Source organism: Anolis carolinensis, unplaced genomic scaffold (genome assembly GCF_035594765.1).
Source record: "Anolis carolinensis isolate JA03-04 unplaced genomic scaffold, rAnoCar3.1.pri scaffold_9, whole genome shotgun sequence".
Classification (NCBI taxonomy): Eukaryota; Metazoa; Chordata; class Lepidosauria; order Squamata; family Dactyloidae; genus Anolis; species Anolis carolinensis.
The window spans coordinates 18,787,401-18,803,057 of record NW_026943820.1 but is presented as its reverse complement, the minus strand read 5'-3'; the positions used below and the strand labels follow the sequence as shown (position 1 = coordinate 18,803,057).

The following is a 15,657-nucleotide window of genomic DNA, read 5'->3' as shown; positions in this document are numbered from 1 at the left end:
CTACTAGGTCTTATTTTCTGGGCATGTCTTATTTTAGGGGAAACAGGGTAGCAGTTCAAAAACATGCAAATGTGAGTAGATCAATAGGTACCTCTCCGACTGGAAGGTAACAGCACTCTATGCAGTCATGCCAGCCACATGACCTTGGAGGTGTCTATGGACAACGCTGGCTCTTCAGCTTAGAAATGGAGATGAGCACCAACCCCCAGAGTCGGATACAACTAGACTTAATGTCAGAGGAAAACTTTTACCTTTTTTATACACATACAAATCTGCCTTTGATGCGGTTGAACAATAAGGTATTCTGTGAAGCCTTGGTGGAAACCTTTATATGTTTTGCTCTTGAGCCTTCTTGTCTTTCCGCAGCTCAGAAATGATGGCTCACCCAGATCTTCTCCCTGAAGTGGACACATCAGCATTAGGCCCTTTACTTCCATTGGATAAAATAGAATATCTGGAGGATACGTACCTGGAGAAAGTACAGGTGAATGAGAGGGCCAGGGTTAAGATTCTTCATATCAAAATGACTGTGGACATTGAAACAGCAGTGCTTTTTGATTTACTTGTTGTGAACAGAATAATAATTTGGAAGCTTCTTGGGTGTATTTATTTGAAGTTTTGGGAAAATAAATTTCCATGCTTTTAAATGGAGTAGCCAGGGATTGTATGGGAAGCATTCTGCATGCAAGACCATTGTGAGTGCTTGCTCACTTTTTATTATATTGCTCACTTTTTACTATCCATCCATCCTCCTGGCAGGATTGAGTGGTCATTGTTCCAGGTGTCATTTTACTAGCAGGAAAAAGAAGTGATTTACACATGATTTTGTGTGAGGTAGCCTTTATTACCATTTGTTCCGAAAAAGTCATTCTGAATTTCTAACAGCTAGGACACTTCAATCTGCCTGCCACTAATACTTGATTCTAAACTGCAGTTCCTTGCACCTTCTGCTCTGCAAATACAAGCATACTTCTGGTCGAAAAGCCCATTTTAACAAAGTCTTTGTACACCTTCCCCCTCTTTTCCTCCAGTCTCCTTGTGCTGTCACTCCTAGGCACCTTTGGTTGAAATTAAGACGTGCTCCTTTCTTTATCAGGTGGACCGTGGGGGCCTTACTTTGAAGCTCAGGAGTCCCAGCAACTAAAGCCACTCCAAATTGAACATCAAACAAGATTTTTATTTTCTCAAAGTTCTTAACAGGCTTGGCACAAGTTGTTGAGGTTACAAATACAAACAGTCAACTTATGAATCATGCAGATGTTTTCTTTTCTTTTTTTTACCTTTCCCTTTAGCTACTGGGTTAACTTCTTCCAAAGGTGGAGAGATCCTGGGATGCTCTTTACCCTAACCCTGAGTTGCTATATCAGAAACTCAAAGCTAGCTTGGAGACGAAGTGGTTAGAGCTTCTTCCAATGGCAGAGAAATCCTGGGATATTCTTTACCCTAGTGCTGAGTTACTATTTTAGAAGGAACAGGTCTTTCTAAACTCAGAACTAGCCTGGCGCAGGCTGATAAAGCAGTCAGCTGCAATAGATCACTCTGACCGGGAGGTCATGAGTTCGAGGCAGGCTCGGAGCTGCGTTTGTCTCTGTCTTTGTTCTATGTTGCCTTGTATGTGTGATGTGATCTGCCCTGAGTCCCCTTCGGGGTGAGAAGGAAAGAAACGCAAAAAGAGTGCTATTTCCTACAACTATGGGACAATGCAAATCAAACTCCTGGGAGACGGAACACTCCTGACTAAGCAAAACACATTACAGGCTTCCAGATGTTATTGTATCACAACTCCCATTGGCTCTAGTCATTATATCTAATGATGAGGAACACAGGAATTGTTGTCCAGCATTTGGAAAGCTGCATAAAATGACAGGTGGGCTGGATTCAGTCCGTAGGCCTTGAGTTTAAGATAAACGGCATTACCATGTAATACCCTGTTTTGTTCTTCTAGGCTAGTATTTCTGAATGGATGCAGAAAACCCTGGCGCTGGAGTTTAAAGAGTGGTTCAGCAAAGAGGAACCAGAATCTGACTATCAAGGCTGCTTCCAGACCAGTCTGCCAAATATTATCATGAAGGTCAGAACATGCCTGGTAGGAGATGAAGCCCCAACCCCACAATACAGATTATCCAATTTCCAGACCACATATTCTTAGAGACTCAGGAGTAAAGTATGAATTTGATTCCCTCACTCACACAAATGCTTGTCTTTCTTTTCTTTGTTTCCTCCAGATGTTGGATGAAAACATCCAGATAGCATCCCTTATCTCTGATACTCTCCGGGAGAAGATGTGCAACATGACTCTGGGAGAACTGGAGACCTTTTTGGGCAGGTCAGATGGCACCAAGCAGGCAAATACCTGTATATCTGTATTTTATTTTAAGTGAACCAGATGTATGTTTTGTTTGTATTGTCTGTTCTTGATAATGCCAACTGGCTAATCAATAAATTGTTGTTGTTGTTGCTGACTGCAACTCCCACAATTCCTAACAGCCGGTAACAGATCTTACCTGAAATAAGACTGTATCCAATTCTGGCATCACAATTCAAGAAGGAGATGGACAAGCTGAAACACATCCAGAGAAGGGCAACCAAAATGATCAAAAGTTTGGAAAGCATGCTCTACGTATGAGGAGTGGCATAGGGAGCTGGATATATTTAGCTTAGAGAAGAGGGGTATGAGAGAGGACAGGATAGTCATGTTTGAATACTTGAAATGATGTTATATTGTGGAGGGAGCAAGGTTGTCTTCTTCTACTCCAGAGACTCTGGTATGGAGCAGTGGATTCAGGATTGTCGATTCCAATGATTTGTCACACCACTGAAGACATTTCCATCACAAGACAATCACGGTCTGAATATTATGACTTGCACGTTTCTTCATGACTTGTATGTATTTCCCTGCAGCCTGTATGAGGACCTGGTGGAATTTGCCACAGAACACCAACAAGAGCCCAAGGCATCCAAATGCTATACTCAGTACTTGCTGTCAGCCCTCAACAACTGTCTGGCTCTCAGGTATTTTCAAAGGCTGGGTCTGGCACCTCCTCCTGCAGTGTCTCTCCTTGCTGTCAGGTCTGCTGGATTCATGTCTCCTCGCCGTTTTTTCTTCTCTCCACAACCAGCGCCTCCCTCTCAGCCCTGTATTCAGGATCTTCCCTAGAGCCTCCCAAGGTGCCACCATCCCTGGACCTGGCTCTGGAAAAAGTACAAAAGAAGGCTTGCCGGTTGCTACTGAAGGAGATGCTGGAGGAACTCAAGGTACCCAATTGCACAGAGTCTGGTACAGGGCATTTCCTGTTAATGTGGGATTTGTGTATTGGTAGTGTTTAAATGAAATTTGTGTCTAGCATGTATTGCATCATCCAGGAAATGCTATCGTGTGTAAAGAGTTAATTTGGTAAGAAGCTGTATTGACCTTGGATATGTGGATGGAGCCAGATAGGAGTGTCCAGACTACAAGTGTGTTTGTATTATAGCTGATTGCATCAGATGAGATCTGGTTCTGCCTGCTGAGAAGATCTGTGCTGTTTGTCTAGAGCGAAAGTCTTATGTCAGTTGTCTGCAAGACTGTTTGTCTTGTCAAGTAAAACTTTGTAAATACTTTTAACTTCGTCTCTGACGTTCCTTCGTTCTGCGCTTCAACTGACGTCATTCATCTGCTGCTACGCTGTGCGCATTACTCTGACATTTCCCACCTCACATTCATAACAATTGTGGAGAACCACCTTTAGTCTGAAGGATAGGTTGCCATAGGACTGGGATGTTAGGGGTCGCATTGCATGCCAACAGTGGAAAAGGCTATCTTTCAAACTAGAAGCACTGCTGGCATGCAAGCAGTCCTTTCACGAATAAACCAAAACCATTTTATCCAAGCAAGCCCTAGAGCCAATTTGATATAGGTGAAGTTTTTAAGTGCCAGAGTGCTCTATCTGTATTTTAATTGTGCATGCTTAATTTTGAAGAAAATATGTTTATTATATTTATGTTTTCTTTTGTTTGTACTATTTAATTGTAATCCATCTTGAGTCCCTTTTGTGGGAGAAAGGTGATATATACATTGAATGAATAAATAAGAGTACATAAAAGAGTACATATTCCTCCTGGGCTTTAGTGGGGACTTTTGATTTTGTTTTGTTTTCAGATTTTTAAAAATTATTATTATTATTATATATATATATATATATATATATATATATATATATATATATATATATACAGTAGAGTCTCACTTATCCAACATAAACGGGCCGGCAGAACGTTGGATAAGCAAATATGTTGGATAATAAGGAGGGATTAAGGAAAAGCCTATTAAACATCAAATTAGGTTATGATTTTACAAATTAAGCACCAAAACATCATGTTATACAACAAATTTGACAGAAAAAGTAGTTCAATACGAAATAATGCTATGTAGAAATTACTGTATTTACGAATTTAGCACCAAAATATCATGATCTATTGAAAGCATTGTCTACAAAAATGCATTGGATAATCCAGAATGTTGGATAAGTGAGACTCTACTGTACCTGTAGCCAGGTAAGTGAGTGTTGGATAAGTGAGACTCCACTATATATATATATATATATATATATATATATATATATATTTGTGGAGACTTAATTTTCTCACTGGCTTAGTGAAATGTACTATTTAATTATATTATGTTTATTTAAGTTCAATTATGTATTATTTGTATTTAGTTTTATAAGTTTATTTTGAGATTGTTTTATCCGTGGTTTTGATTTGATTTATCATTGTCTCATTTCTGCATTTAATCTTTGGCATTTTCTTACTTTTGTTGGAAAACACCTTCAGTCCCCTTGGGGAGATAGAGTGGGGTACAAATAAATTATTATTATTATTATTATTATTATTATTATTATTATTATTATTATTATTATTATTATGACACAGCAAACGAGATAGATATGCTGGATTTCGTATCACAAAATCACAAGTCGAACACTTCCCAAGTGTCTAGGACTGTGTGATGTATTTTCGGATGATGCGCGCAGATCCCAGTAAGGTGGCTTTTTGCAGTTGGCAGATTGTGATTTTGTCAATGTCTATTGTTTCCAAATGCTGGCTGAGATCTTTTGGCACGGCACCCAATGCGCCGATCACCACTGGGACCACCTGTACTGGTTTCTGCCAGAGTCTTTGAAGTTCAATCTTGAGGTCCTGATAGCGGCTGAGTTTTTCCTGTTGTTTTTCGTCAATGCGACTGTCACCTGAGATGGCAACATCAATGATCCAAGCCTTTTTCTTTTCCACAACTGTGATGTCTGGTGTGTTGTGTTCCAGAACTTTGTCAGTCTGGATTCGGAAGTCCCACAGTATCTTTGCATGTTCATTTTCCAATACTTTGGCAGGTTTGCGATCCCACCAGTTCTTTGCTGCTGGCAGGTGGTACTTGAGGCATAAGTTCCAATAATAATAATAATAATAATAATAATAATAATAATAATAATAATAATAATAATAATAAATAATTATATGCCCCCCATTTCTATCTGTCTCTCAGTTGTGTGTGCATTGATACACAGACCATTCATACTCCATACACGGTCCCACCTCTTCAACTAATCCAGTGGTTCTCAACCTGTGAGTCCCCAGATATTTCGCATTCAACTCCCAGAAATCCTAACAGCTGATAAACTGGGGTTTCTGGGAGTTGTAAGCCAAAACACCTGGGGACCTACAGGTTGAAAACCACTGAACTAATCCATATTTAGCTGAGAGAGAAATGGAAAGAATGTGTCTTTCTCAGTATTTAACTCAAGAAAAGATTGGTCTCTGCTTGTTTGCAAACAGGAGATGAGTTTTTCCCTATCTCTCTGGTGCCATCTACACTGTCGTACAACTGCATTATATGGTCAGTGTGGACTCATATATTGCATACAAGATGTACATTTTTAAAGAAATTGCTCATTATGTTATTCCATCTCAGCCTCTGTTCAAACAGCTACCATCCCATCAGTGGTTGTCTGACGAATCCCAACTGATGAGCAGCATATGTGCCGTGATAGAGAAACACGCAAAATACTTCTGCAGAACTCGAGAACCAACAAGCACAGTAAGATCTCTCTACAACTGGGACATGGGGCAGCCTTGTCAGCCAGGTTTTTGTTTGGTCTCCTTGTGGGTGCTTGCAGGGAGTGGGCAATTACTTTTCTCATTCATTATCATTCTTCTGTCCTTAATTGTGAAGATTCTTTCAAGTGTCTACTTAGAATAGTTCTCTATGTTCAGTGCAGCTGACTCCAAAGTAAGATCATACAGCAGACTTTATTATTCCTGGAAGAGCTCAACACCAGTCAATGCTTTCATATTTCTAAGTGTTTGATCATTTAATATATCGTATATACTCGAGTATAAGCCAACCCGAATATAAGCTGAGACACCTAGTTTTACCACCAAAAAAAATGGGGAAACATTGACTCCAGTATAAGCCAAGGGTGGTAAATTTCAGAAATAAAAATAGATACCAATAAAATTACATTAATTGAGGCATCAGTAGATTAAATGTTTTTTAATATTTATTTATTTATTTAATGCATTTATATCCCGCCCTTCTCACCCCAAAGGGGACTCAGAGCAGCTTACAAATTAAATTTACATACAATTTTATATTATTAGCATAGCACAATACTGGCAATAAAGTACTATATTGTACTATATCAATATATTGTAATATTATTACAGTAGAGTCTCACTTATCCAACACTCGCTTATCCAACGTTCTGGATTATCCAACGCATTTTTGTAGTCAATGTTTTCAATACATCATGATATTTTGGTGCTAAATTCGTAAATACAGTAATTACTACGTAGCATTACTGCATATTGAACTACTTTTTCTACCAAATTTGTGGTAAAACATGATGTTTTGGTGCTTAATTTGTAAAATCATAACCTAATTTGATGTTTAATAGGCTTCTCCTTAATCCCTCCTTATTATCCAACATATTCGCTTATCCAACGTTCTGCCGGCCCGTTTATGTTGGATAAGTGAGACTCTACTGTATTAATATTACATGTTATATAATTAACATTATTATATTGTATTATTAGTATTATATTGTATTACAAAATAATATTAATATTATATGCATATACAAGATATTATAATATATTATAATAGTTACATAAAGCTCAAATGTAAGATAAGACTATCCAACTCTGATCAAATCGTTATTCTCATCTTCTTCAATGTAAATGTGCTTACGTATCCTTTTAATAATAATAGAGTAAAATAATAAATGTAATAATAGTAATAAATACAGGAAAATAATACATGTAATAATAAATAGAGTAAAATAATAAATGCAATAATAATAAAAATAAAATCAGAGTGAAATAATAAATGTATTAATAATAATAATCACACAGTCCTAGACACTTGGGAAGTGTTTGACTTGTGATTTTGTGATACGAAATCCAGCATATCTATCTTGTTTGCTGTGTCATAATAAAATAATAATAATATAATAATAGAGTAAAATAAATGTAATAGTAGCAACAATAATAGAGAAAAATAATAAATGTAATACTAGCAACAATAATAGAGAAAAATAATAAATGTACCATATATTCTCGAGTATAAGCTGACCCAAATATAAGCCAACCAGGACCCTCACCCGAGTATAAGCCAAGGGGGGCTTTTTCAGTCTTAAAAAAAGGGCTGAAAAACTAGGCTTATACTCGAGTATATACAGTACTTCACGTTAGTGATGGAATGAGAATTCCTCACTTCCCCAGTGGAGTTGAGTTTGGAATATTTTGTTGAAACTCAACCATATCTGTCCCTTTGCAAAACTTCCATAGGAAGAAAAACAACATATGTTTTGTTTCCAGCACAACATGAATTGCAGTTTTTGAAAAGTGCATAGGAGTTTGCTAAACTGTGCCGCTTTACAATAAAGGCCTGCGCTTGCAGCCTTTAAATGTGCTGCCTTCGCTGCTTTGAATGCTGCACAAACCAAATGTTATGTGGCAGGAAAAGAAACTCAGGCTGCAGCTTTTGCCAGTTGGATTGTTGCGTCATTTCCTTGTTTCCTTATTTATGTATTTATTTCTATTTTTGTTCTGAAAACTGTGCTTTTGGAAAAGGGAACACTTTTCAGAACAAGCCTGCGCAACTTCTAAGGAAAGCTGCACGTCTTCCTATTGTTGTGGAGGGAAGGACATTCCCAAGGGCCATGAAGCTTTAATATGAAATGCTCTTTTATTGTTTTTGGCCTCTGACCTGAAATGGGAAGAGACTTGTGGTGGTAATCTCGGAGCGGTTAGACTCAATTTAACCCTCTCTGGGGGAGATTCCACCAAAAAGCAGCAGAGTAGCAAAAGCAAAAGCTTTCAAATGCAACAGTTACTTACACGGGGCGAGCAAAGAGAAGCCTTTGACCATTTAGGATTGCAATGGACTGCAGAGTCTCAATAAAAGTTCAAAAAGTATTTATTCAGGTAAAAAGAACTCCATTGTAGATAGAACAGCTTGGGAGCTGTCTAGTCTACTCTAGACTGGTTTCTAAGGAAAAATAAGAAAGGAAAAATAACAAACATCTAAATCAGGGGTCCTCAAACTTTTAAAGCAGAGGGCCGGTCCACAACCCTTCAGACTGTGGAGGGGCCAAATTATCATTTGAAAAAAAAAAACAGAACAAATTCCTATGCACACTGCACATGTCTTATTTGAAGTGCAAAACAGCAACAACAATGAAAGAACAATACAATATTTAAAAATGAAAACAATTGTAACCAACATAAACCTATAAGGATTTCAATGGGAAGTGTTGGCCTGCTTCTGGCCAATGAGATAGTCAAGTTAATTAGGATTGTTGTTGTTGTTGTGTGTCTTCAAATCATTTAAGACTTTGGGCGAGCCTAAGTCTAAAATTATTTATTTATTCATTTACTACATTTTTTTACTATATTTATATCCCGCCGTTCTCACCCTGAAAGGGACTCAGAGCAGCTGTATGTACATACAATATATTATTAGCATAGCACAATATTAGCATTATATATTACTATATTGAACTATACCACTATACTGTAATATTATATGTAATATATAACATATAATTATTATAATTATTATATGGTATTATTATTAGCATTATATTGTATAACATTATAATATTATTATAAATATTATATGTATACACAATATATTATATTATTTAAAATGATATAAAATATTATATTATAAAACTGAGGGCGGGGCCAGGTAAATGACCTTGGAGGGCCGCATCCGGCCCCCGGGCCTTAGTTTGGGGACCCCAGATCTAAATAGTTACATCTTGCCAGGAGAGATGGCAGGACGTGTTGTTAGCTTGAAGAACAAAGGAAGAAGAAGGAACCAAAATGGTTCCAACCTCATGGTCCAGTTTATTGGGGCCATAAAAGACATTCTGACCAATGAGAGTTATTGTCCCTGGAGATTCACATTTGTGCTAACTTCAAAGTAAGGGATGTGACGTAAACAGGATAGAGTGAAACACAGTAAAGCCTGTCTAGGCAAGCTTTGGAAACAGGGAAAGGATTCCCTCAATCTAACTCTATCATCTATCTAACTACATTTAGACTTGAGTAGTCCAGGGTGATTCCCAACACTTGTCACCCCTGCTTCAGTGTGATGATCCCTGAGGAGACTTCAATACTTAAAGAGCAGGCATGGGCAAACTTTGGCCCTCCAGGTGTTTTGGACTTCAACTCCCACAATTCCTAATAGCCTACCAGCTATTAGAAATTGTGGGAGTTGAAGTCCAAAACACCTGGAGGGCCGAAGTTTTTCCATGCCAATTAAAGAGTCTTGATGCACTTGTTTTGCCAGATCTGTGATCTCAACCCAGTACTAAATGATACAACCCAGGACTGCCCCAACCTATGATTGACTTGTTTTATTGCTATGTTTTTATATTGTCTGATGTCTGGGCTTGGCCCCATGTAAGCCACCCCGAGTCCCTTCGGGGAGATGGGGCGGGGTATAAAAATAAAATTATTATTATTGTTATTATTATTATTATTATTATTATTATTATTATTATTATTATTTTATGACACAGCAAACAAGATAGATATGCTGGATTTCATATCACAAAATCACAAGTCGAACACTTCCCAAGTGTCTAGGACTGTGTGATGTATTTTCGGATGATGCGTGCAGATCCCAGTAGGGTGGCCTTTTGCAGTTGGCAGATCGTAATTTTGTCAATGTTTGTTGTTTCCAAATGCCGGCTGAGATCTTTTGGCACGGCACCCAGTGTGCCCATCACCACTGGGACCACCTGCACTGGTTTCTGCCAGAGTCTTTGAAGTTCAGTCTTGAGGTCCTGATAGCGGCTGAGTTTTTCCTGTTGTTTTTCATCAATGTGGCTGTCACCTGGGATGGCAACATCAGTAATCCAAACCTTTTTCTTTTCCACAACTGTGATGTCTGGTGTGTTGTGTTCCAGAACGTTGTCAGTCTGGATTCGGAAGTCCCACAGTATCTTTGCGTGCTCATTTTCCAATACTTTTGCAGGTTTGTGATCCCACCAGTTCTTTACTGCTGGTGGTACTTGAGGTATAAGTTCCAATGAATCATTTGGGCCACATAGTTGTGCCTCTGTTTGTAGTCTGTCTGTGCAGTTTTCTTACAGCAGCTGAGGATATGATCAATGGTTTCGTCAGCTTCCTTGCACAGTCTGCATTTTGGGTCATCAGCTGATTTTTCAATCTTGGCCTTAATTGCATTTGTTCTGATGGCTTGCTCCTGGGCTGCAAGGATCAGGCCTTCTGTCTCCTTCTTCAGGGTCCCATTCGTGAGCCAGAGCCAGGTCTTCTTATCAGCTTTTCCTTCAATTTTGTCAAGGAACTTTCCATGCAATGTTTTGTTGTGCCAGCTGTCAGCTCTAGTTTGTAGTGTGGTTTTCTTGTACTGGTTTTTTGTCTGCTGTGCTTTGAGGAGTTTCTGATTTTTGACTTCAATCAAAGCAGGTTCTTCACTTTGCTTTCCATCTTCTGCCAGGGCATGTTCTTCTTCTTTGACTGCTTATTTGACTTGTAAGAGTCCTCTGCCCCCTGATCTTCTAGGCAGATATAGCCGGTCAACATCACTGCAAGGGTGCAGTGAATGATGAATAGTCATGAGTTTTCTTGTTTTTCTGTCCAAATTGTCCAGTATTATTAATTAAATATTATTATTATTATTATTATTATTATTATTCCAGGGTCCATGCTATTGTGCAAGTCCTGGGTGAGTTTTTGTTGGTTGGTTGATTAGAGGAGCTTTGGACATTTCCAGCCTCCTTTTGACTGGGAAACCTATGCAAACAAAGTACAACACACTGAGATGTGTTGAAGAACACTGCCTTAGAAGTTTAAGAGGCACATGTCTGGTTCTTGAACAGAGATCTAGTTCTAACAGTGTGGGTGCATGTGCACACGTGCATGCACGCTGTATTTCTGTATCAGCATAGCTTCTGCTCAGGCGTAACACAAACAGCCGTGCCTTTCTCTCTCCCTCCCCCCTTGTGTCTAGCACCTTCTGTCAGAGACAGAGCATCTGATCCGGAGTCAGTACCTCAGGGCCCTCTTGCAGAAGCGGATGGTGTGCCAGCGCATGGAAGAGAGGAGGCAGATGGCCAGCCGGATGTTGCAGGATGCCTCCCAGTTCAAGGAGCTCTTCTGCAACTTGGTGAGAAGGCAAAAGCTGTTATGATTTTACAGACCAGTTCCAGCAAGGAAGGAGTCAGCAATCATAAGCCTCAGGGATCACTGCGGAAAGGTCAACCAACTTTACTCAGCAAGTGCATGTTTCATATCTCTGCAAAGGAGCACATGCAGAAAAGATGTTCCCAGTCTAGTGTTGCATTGCTAAATCATATTCCTTTTCAAACAAGTTAGCTTTGTCATGGCAAACTGTTATACCAGCTTCATACATCAGGGCATCCACAGTTGCTACTATATTGCACTGTATAATTTTTATATATGCGTTTTATTGTAAGCCGCCCTGAGTCCCCTGTTGGGTGAGAAGGGCAGGATATAAATCTATATATATAAAAGGGTAATGAAATTTCAGCCTAGGACAAAACAACAAAACTGCACATCCCAGAAACACTAAACTTGGCAGCACAACCCCTCATCCATGCCTCTACGTTCATTCAACAAAAAGAAAAGAAAAATAAAGTCCTAATTAGAGGGAGAGGAATAATTGTTTTTATTCCAATTGCTGCCAGTTAGAAGGCTAAGCTCCGCCCACTTGGTCTCCTAGCAACCCACTCAGCCCAGGGGACAGGCAGAGTTAGGCCTCACTTAGGCCTCTTGCGCACTGCCTATAAAATACAGATTATCCGATTTTAACTGGATTATATGGCAGTGTAGACTCAAGGCTCTTCCACGCAGCTATATAACCCATTTATAATGGACTTAATGTCAGGGGAAAACCTTTACCCTTTACCTTAACTACCACCAATTCCTCAATACTTTATTTCCCATACCACCATACTTCGCCACAGCAACGCGTGGCCGGGCACAGCTAGTATTGTAATAAATAAATACATAAATACTACGTATCTCCATCAAAGCTTTTATATTGGTGGTAATTATTGTTTTAAAAATAATCTTTATTCAAATATACAAAGGAAACAAAGAAAGGTCAAAGACTTACAAAACAACACAAAGAAAAACATGTACAGTAGAGTCTCACTTATCCAAGCCTCGCTTATCCAAGCCTCTGGATAATCCAAGCCATTTTTGTAGTCAATGTTTTCAATATATCGTGATATTTTGGTGCTAAAGTCATAAATACAGTAATTACAACATAACATTACTGCATATTGAACTACTTTTTCTGTCAAATTTGTTGTATAACATGTTTTGGTGCTTAATTTGTAAAATCATAACCTAATTTGATGTTTAATACGCTTTTCCTTAATCCCTCCTTATTATCCAAGATATTCGCTTATCCAAGCTTCTGCCGGCCCGTTTAGCTTGGATAAGTGAGACTCTACTGTAATTAAGAGTGCCAATAAGAGCAAAGTAAAAACCACCACCATAAAAAACAGAAACCCAAACAATTTCCCTTTTCTATGAAACTAAACTACAACAGTTAACACACCTCTGTCTACAACAGTGGTTCCCAACCCGTGGGCTGCAGCCTTGCAGTGGGCCACGAGAACGAAAATCTGCTCTGCAAACCCCCTTCCTCTTTATTTATTATTTATTTTATTTCCGCTCCTTTCCGCAGAGCTGGCCATTGCATTGGATAGACCACATCAGCTCTAGATTATTAAACATGGTTTTCAGTGGATGAGTAGATGGCAACTACTGCGTGGCATATGTTTTGTATCAGAAACTAGAGCTGATGGTCTATCCAATGCCGTTTTCTGAATCGGCACCCCAAATAACCATACTGAATCTAAAATTGACCAAAAACTGATTCGTAACCCTTTTGGCACTAATGTTGGAGAGTGGTCCCTGGTCAAAGTGGTCCCTGGTCAAACTTACATACAAATTCAATTTAAGAGCAAACCTACATAACCTATTTTGTTCATAACTTCAGGACTGCCTGTCTGACTTTATTTCATCTTAGAAGGATAGAATAATAGAGTTGGAAGAGACCACATGGGCCATCTAGTCCAACCCCCCGCCATGCTTCCTCCCTCACCTCCTTTTCCAGGGCCTGGAGGAGGACAAACAGACCTTCAAAGTGATTGCTGACCTTCAAGAGCTCATCAGTCTCAAAGACCACAGCATCCTTATTTTGGAAGTGCTGGGATTTGTAACAAAATATCCTGATGTCAGGTAAGGCATACAGACATCATAGGCCACGTTTCAATATCTGAAAGGTTGTGACAACAAAATGCTTTGGGACAGCCCTGACAACAAGATGCCAAAATGTGTGACGAGTTTTCTTCCTGTTGTTTCTCCAGCGATGACCACATTTCCATGCTCCTAGATTTGCGTGGAGACATCTCCAAAGAAATCCATAAAAATGTCCTGGAGGTCATGGCACAAAATCCTCAAGTCCTGCCTGAGAACTACGAGCCCATTTTTAGCAACATTTTGGTTCCTGCTCCAGAGCCACCCTTCTGTCTTGGCAAATCCAAATGTGCCTGATGTCACCTACAATGCTGCTCTCAGATTGTCTTTTCATCTTAACCTCTGAGGATCACAGCTCTTGACAAGGTGGAAGTGGGAGTCTGAATTTGAATTTGGGGGACTAGAAAACAGCTTAACATTGTCCATGCCTGGGGGTTGGAGGGGGTTCGTTTATCAGATGATCGTTCTCTGTGATTTGTGCGTTTACAATGCTACATATTTTATCAATATTCTATGAAAGGTTGGCAATGTCATTGATCTAATGCATACACAAATGTGTTTTCCCTCCACGCAAGTTTCTTTGATACCAACAGAGTTAAGAGAAAAGAAAATCATGTTTCTTTGTTTTTAATTTATCTGAATCATTACAAGTGCTAACTGGATTCAGGCCTCCTTCACAATTCTCCTAAATCTGATGCAGTGATTCTCAACCTGTGGGTCCACAGATGTTTTATAAATAATAATAATAATAATAATAATAATAATAATAATAATAATAATAATAATAATAGGCTATATCTGCCTAGAAGATCAGGAGGTAGAGAACTCTTACAAGTAAAACAAGCAGTCAAAGAATAAGAACATGCCCTGGCAGAATATGTAAAGCAAAGTGAAGAACCTGCTTTGATTGAAGTCAAAAATCAGAAACTTCTCAAAGCACAGCAGACAAAAAACCTGTACAAGAAAACCGCACTACAAACTAGAGCTGACAGCTGGCACAACAAAACATTGCATGGAAAGTTCTTTGACAAAATTGAGGGAAAAGCTGATAAGGAGAAGACCTGGCTCTGGCTCACAAATGGGACCCTGAAGAAGGAGACAGAAGGCCTGATCCTTGCAGCCCAGGAGCAAGCCATCAGAACAAAGGCAATTAAGGCCAAGATTGAAAAATCAGCTTATGACCCAAAATGCAGACTGTGCAAGGAAACTGACGGAACCATTGATCATATCCTCAGCTGCTGTAAGAAAATCGCACAGACAGACTACAAACAGAGGCACAACTATGTGGCCCAAATGATTCATTGGAACTTATGCCTCAAATACCAGCTCCCAGCAGTAAAGAACTGGTGGGATCACAAACCAGCAAAAGTATTGGAAAATGAGCACGCAAAGATACTGTGGGACTTCCGAATCCAGACTGACAAAGTTCTGGAACACAACACACCAGACATCACAGTTGTGGAAAAGAAAAAGGTTTGGATCATTGATGTCGCCATCCCAGGTGACAGTTGCATTGACGAAAAACAATACGAAAAACTCAGCCGCTATCAGGACCTCAAGATTGAACTTCAAAGACTCTGGCAGAAACCAGTGCAGGTGGTCCCGGTGGTGATGGGCACACTGGGTGCCGTGCCAAAAGATCTCAGCCGGCATTTGGAAACAATAGACATTGACAAAATTACGATCTGCCAACTGCAAAAGGCCACCCTGCTGGGATCTGCGCGCATCATCCGAAAATACATCACACAGTCCTAGACACTTGGGAAGTGTTCGACTTGTGATTTTGTGATATGAAATCCAGCATATCTATCTTGTTTGCTGTGTCATAATAAAATAATAATAATAACAAAA

The 15,657-nt window shown here is 39.3% G+C and overlaps 1 protein-coding gene across 3 annotated transcripts in view; it reads left to right on the top strand.

The window, feature by feature from the left end:
* Window positions 1-15,657, top strand: part of exoc3l1 (exocyst complex component 3 like 1) — a 37,613-nt gene extending 21,956 nt beyond the window's left edge. For 2 of the 3 annotated variants that reach the window (XM_008117664.3, XM_008117662.3), the window contains 9 exons: window positions 367-484; window positions 1,946-2,086; window positions 2,226-2,326; window positions 2,902-3,012; window positions 3,120-3,255; window positions 5,948-6,073; window positions 11,525-11,680; window positions 13,664-13,788; window positions 13,917-15,657. In XM_008117664.3, the coding sequence (XP_008115871.1) occupies window positions 367-484; window positions 1,946-2,086; window positions 2,226-2,326; window positions 2,902-3,012; window positions 3,120-3,255; window positions 5,948-6,073; window positions 11,525-11,680; window positions 13,664-13,788; window positions 13,917-14,103 (1,201 nt within the window). In that variant the 3' untranslated portion in view covers window positions 14,104-15,657. The remainder of the gene's footprint in view (window positions 1-366; window positions 485-1,945; window positions 2,087-2,225; window positions 2,327-2,901; window positions 3,013-3,119; window positions 3,256-5,947; window positions 6,074-11,524; window positions 11,681-13,663; window positions 13,789-13,916) is intronic. The other variant, XM_008117663.3, reaches the window with a different exon arrangement.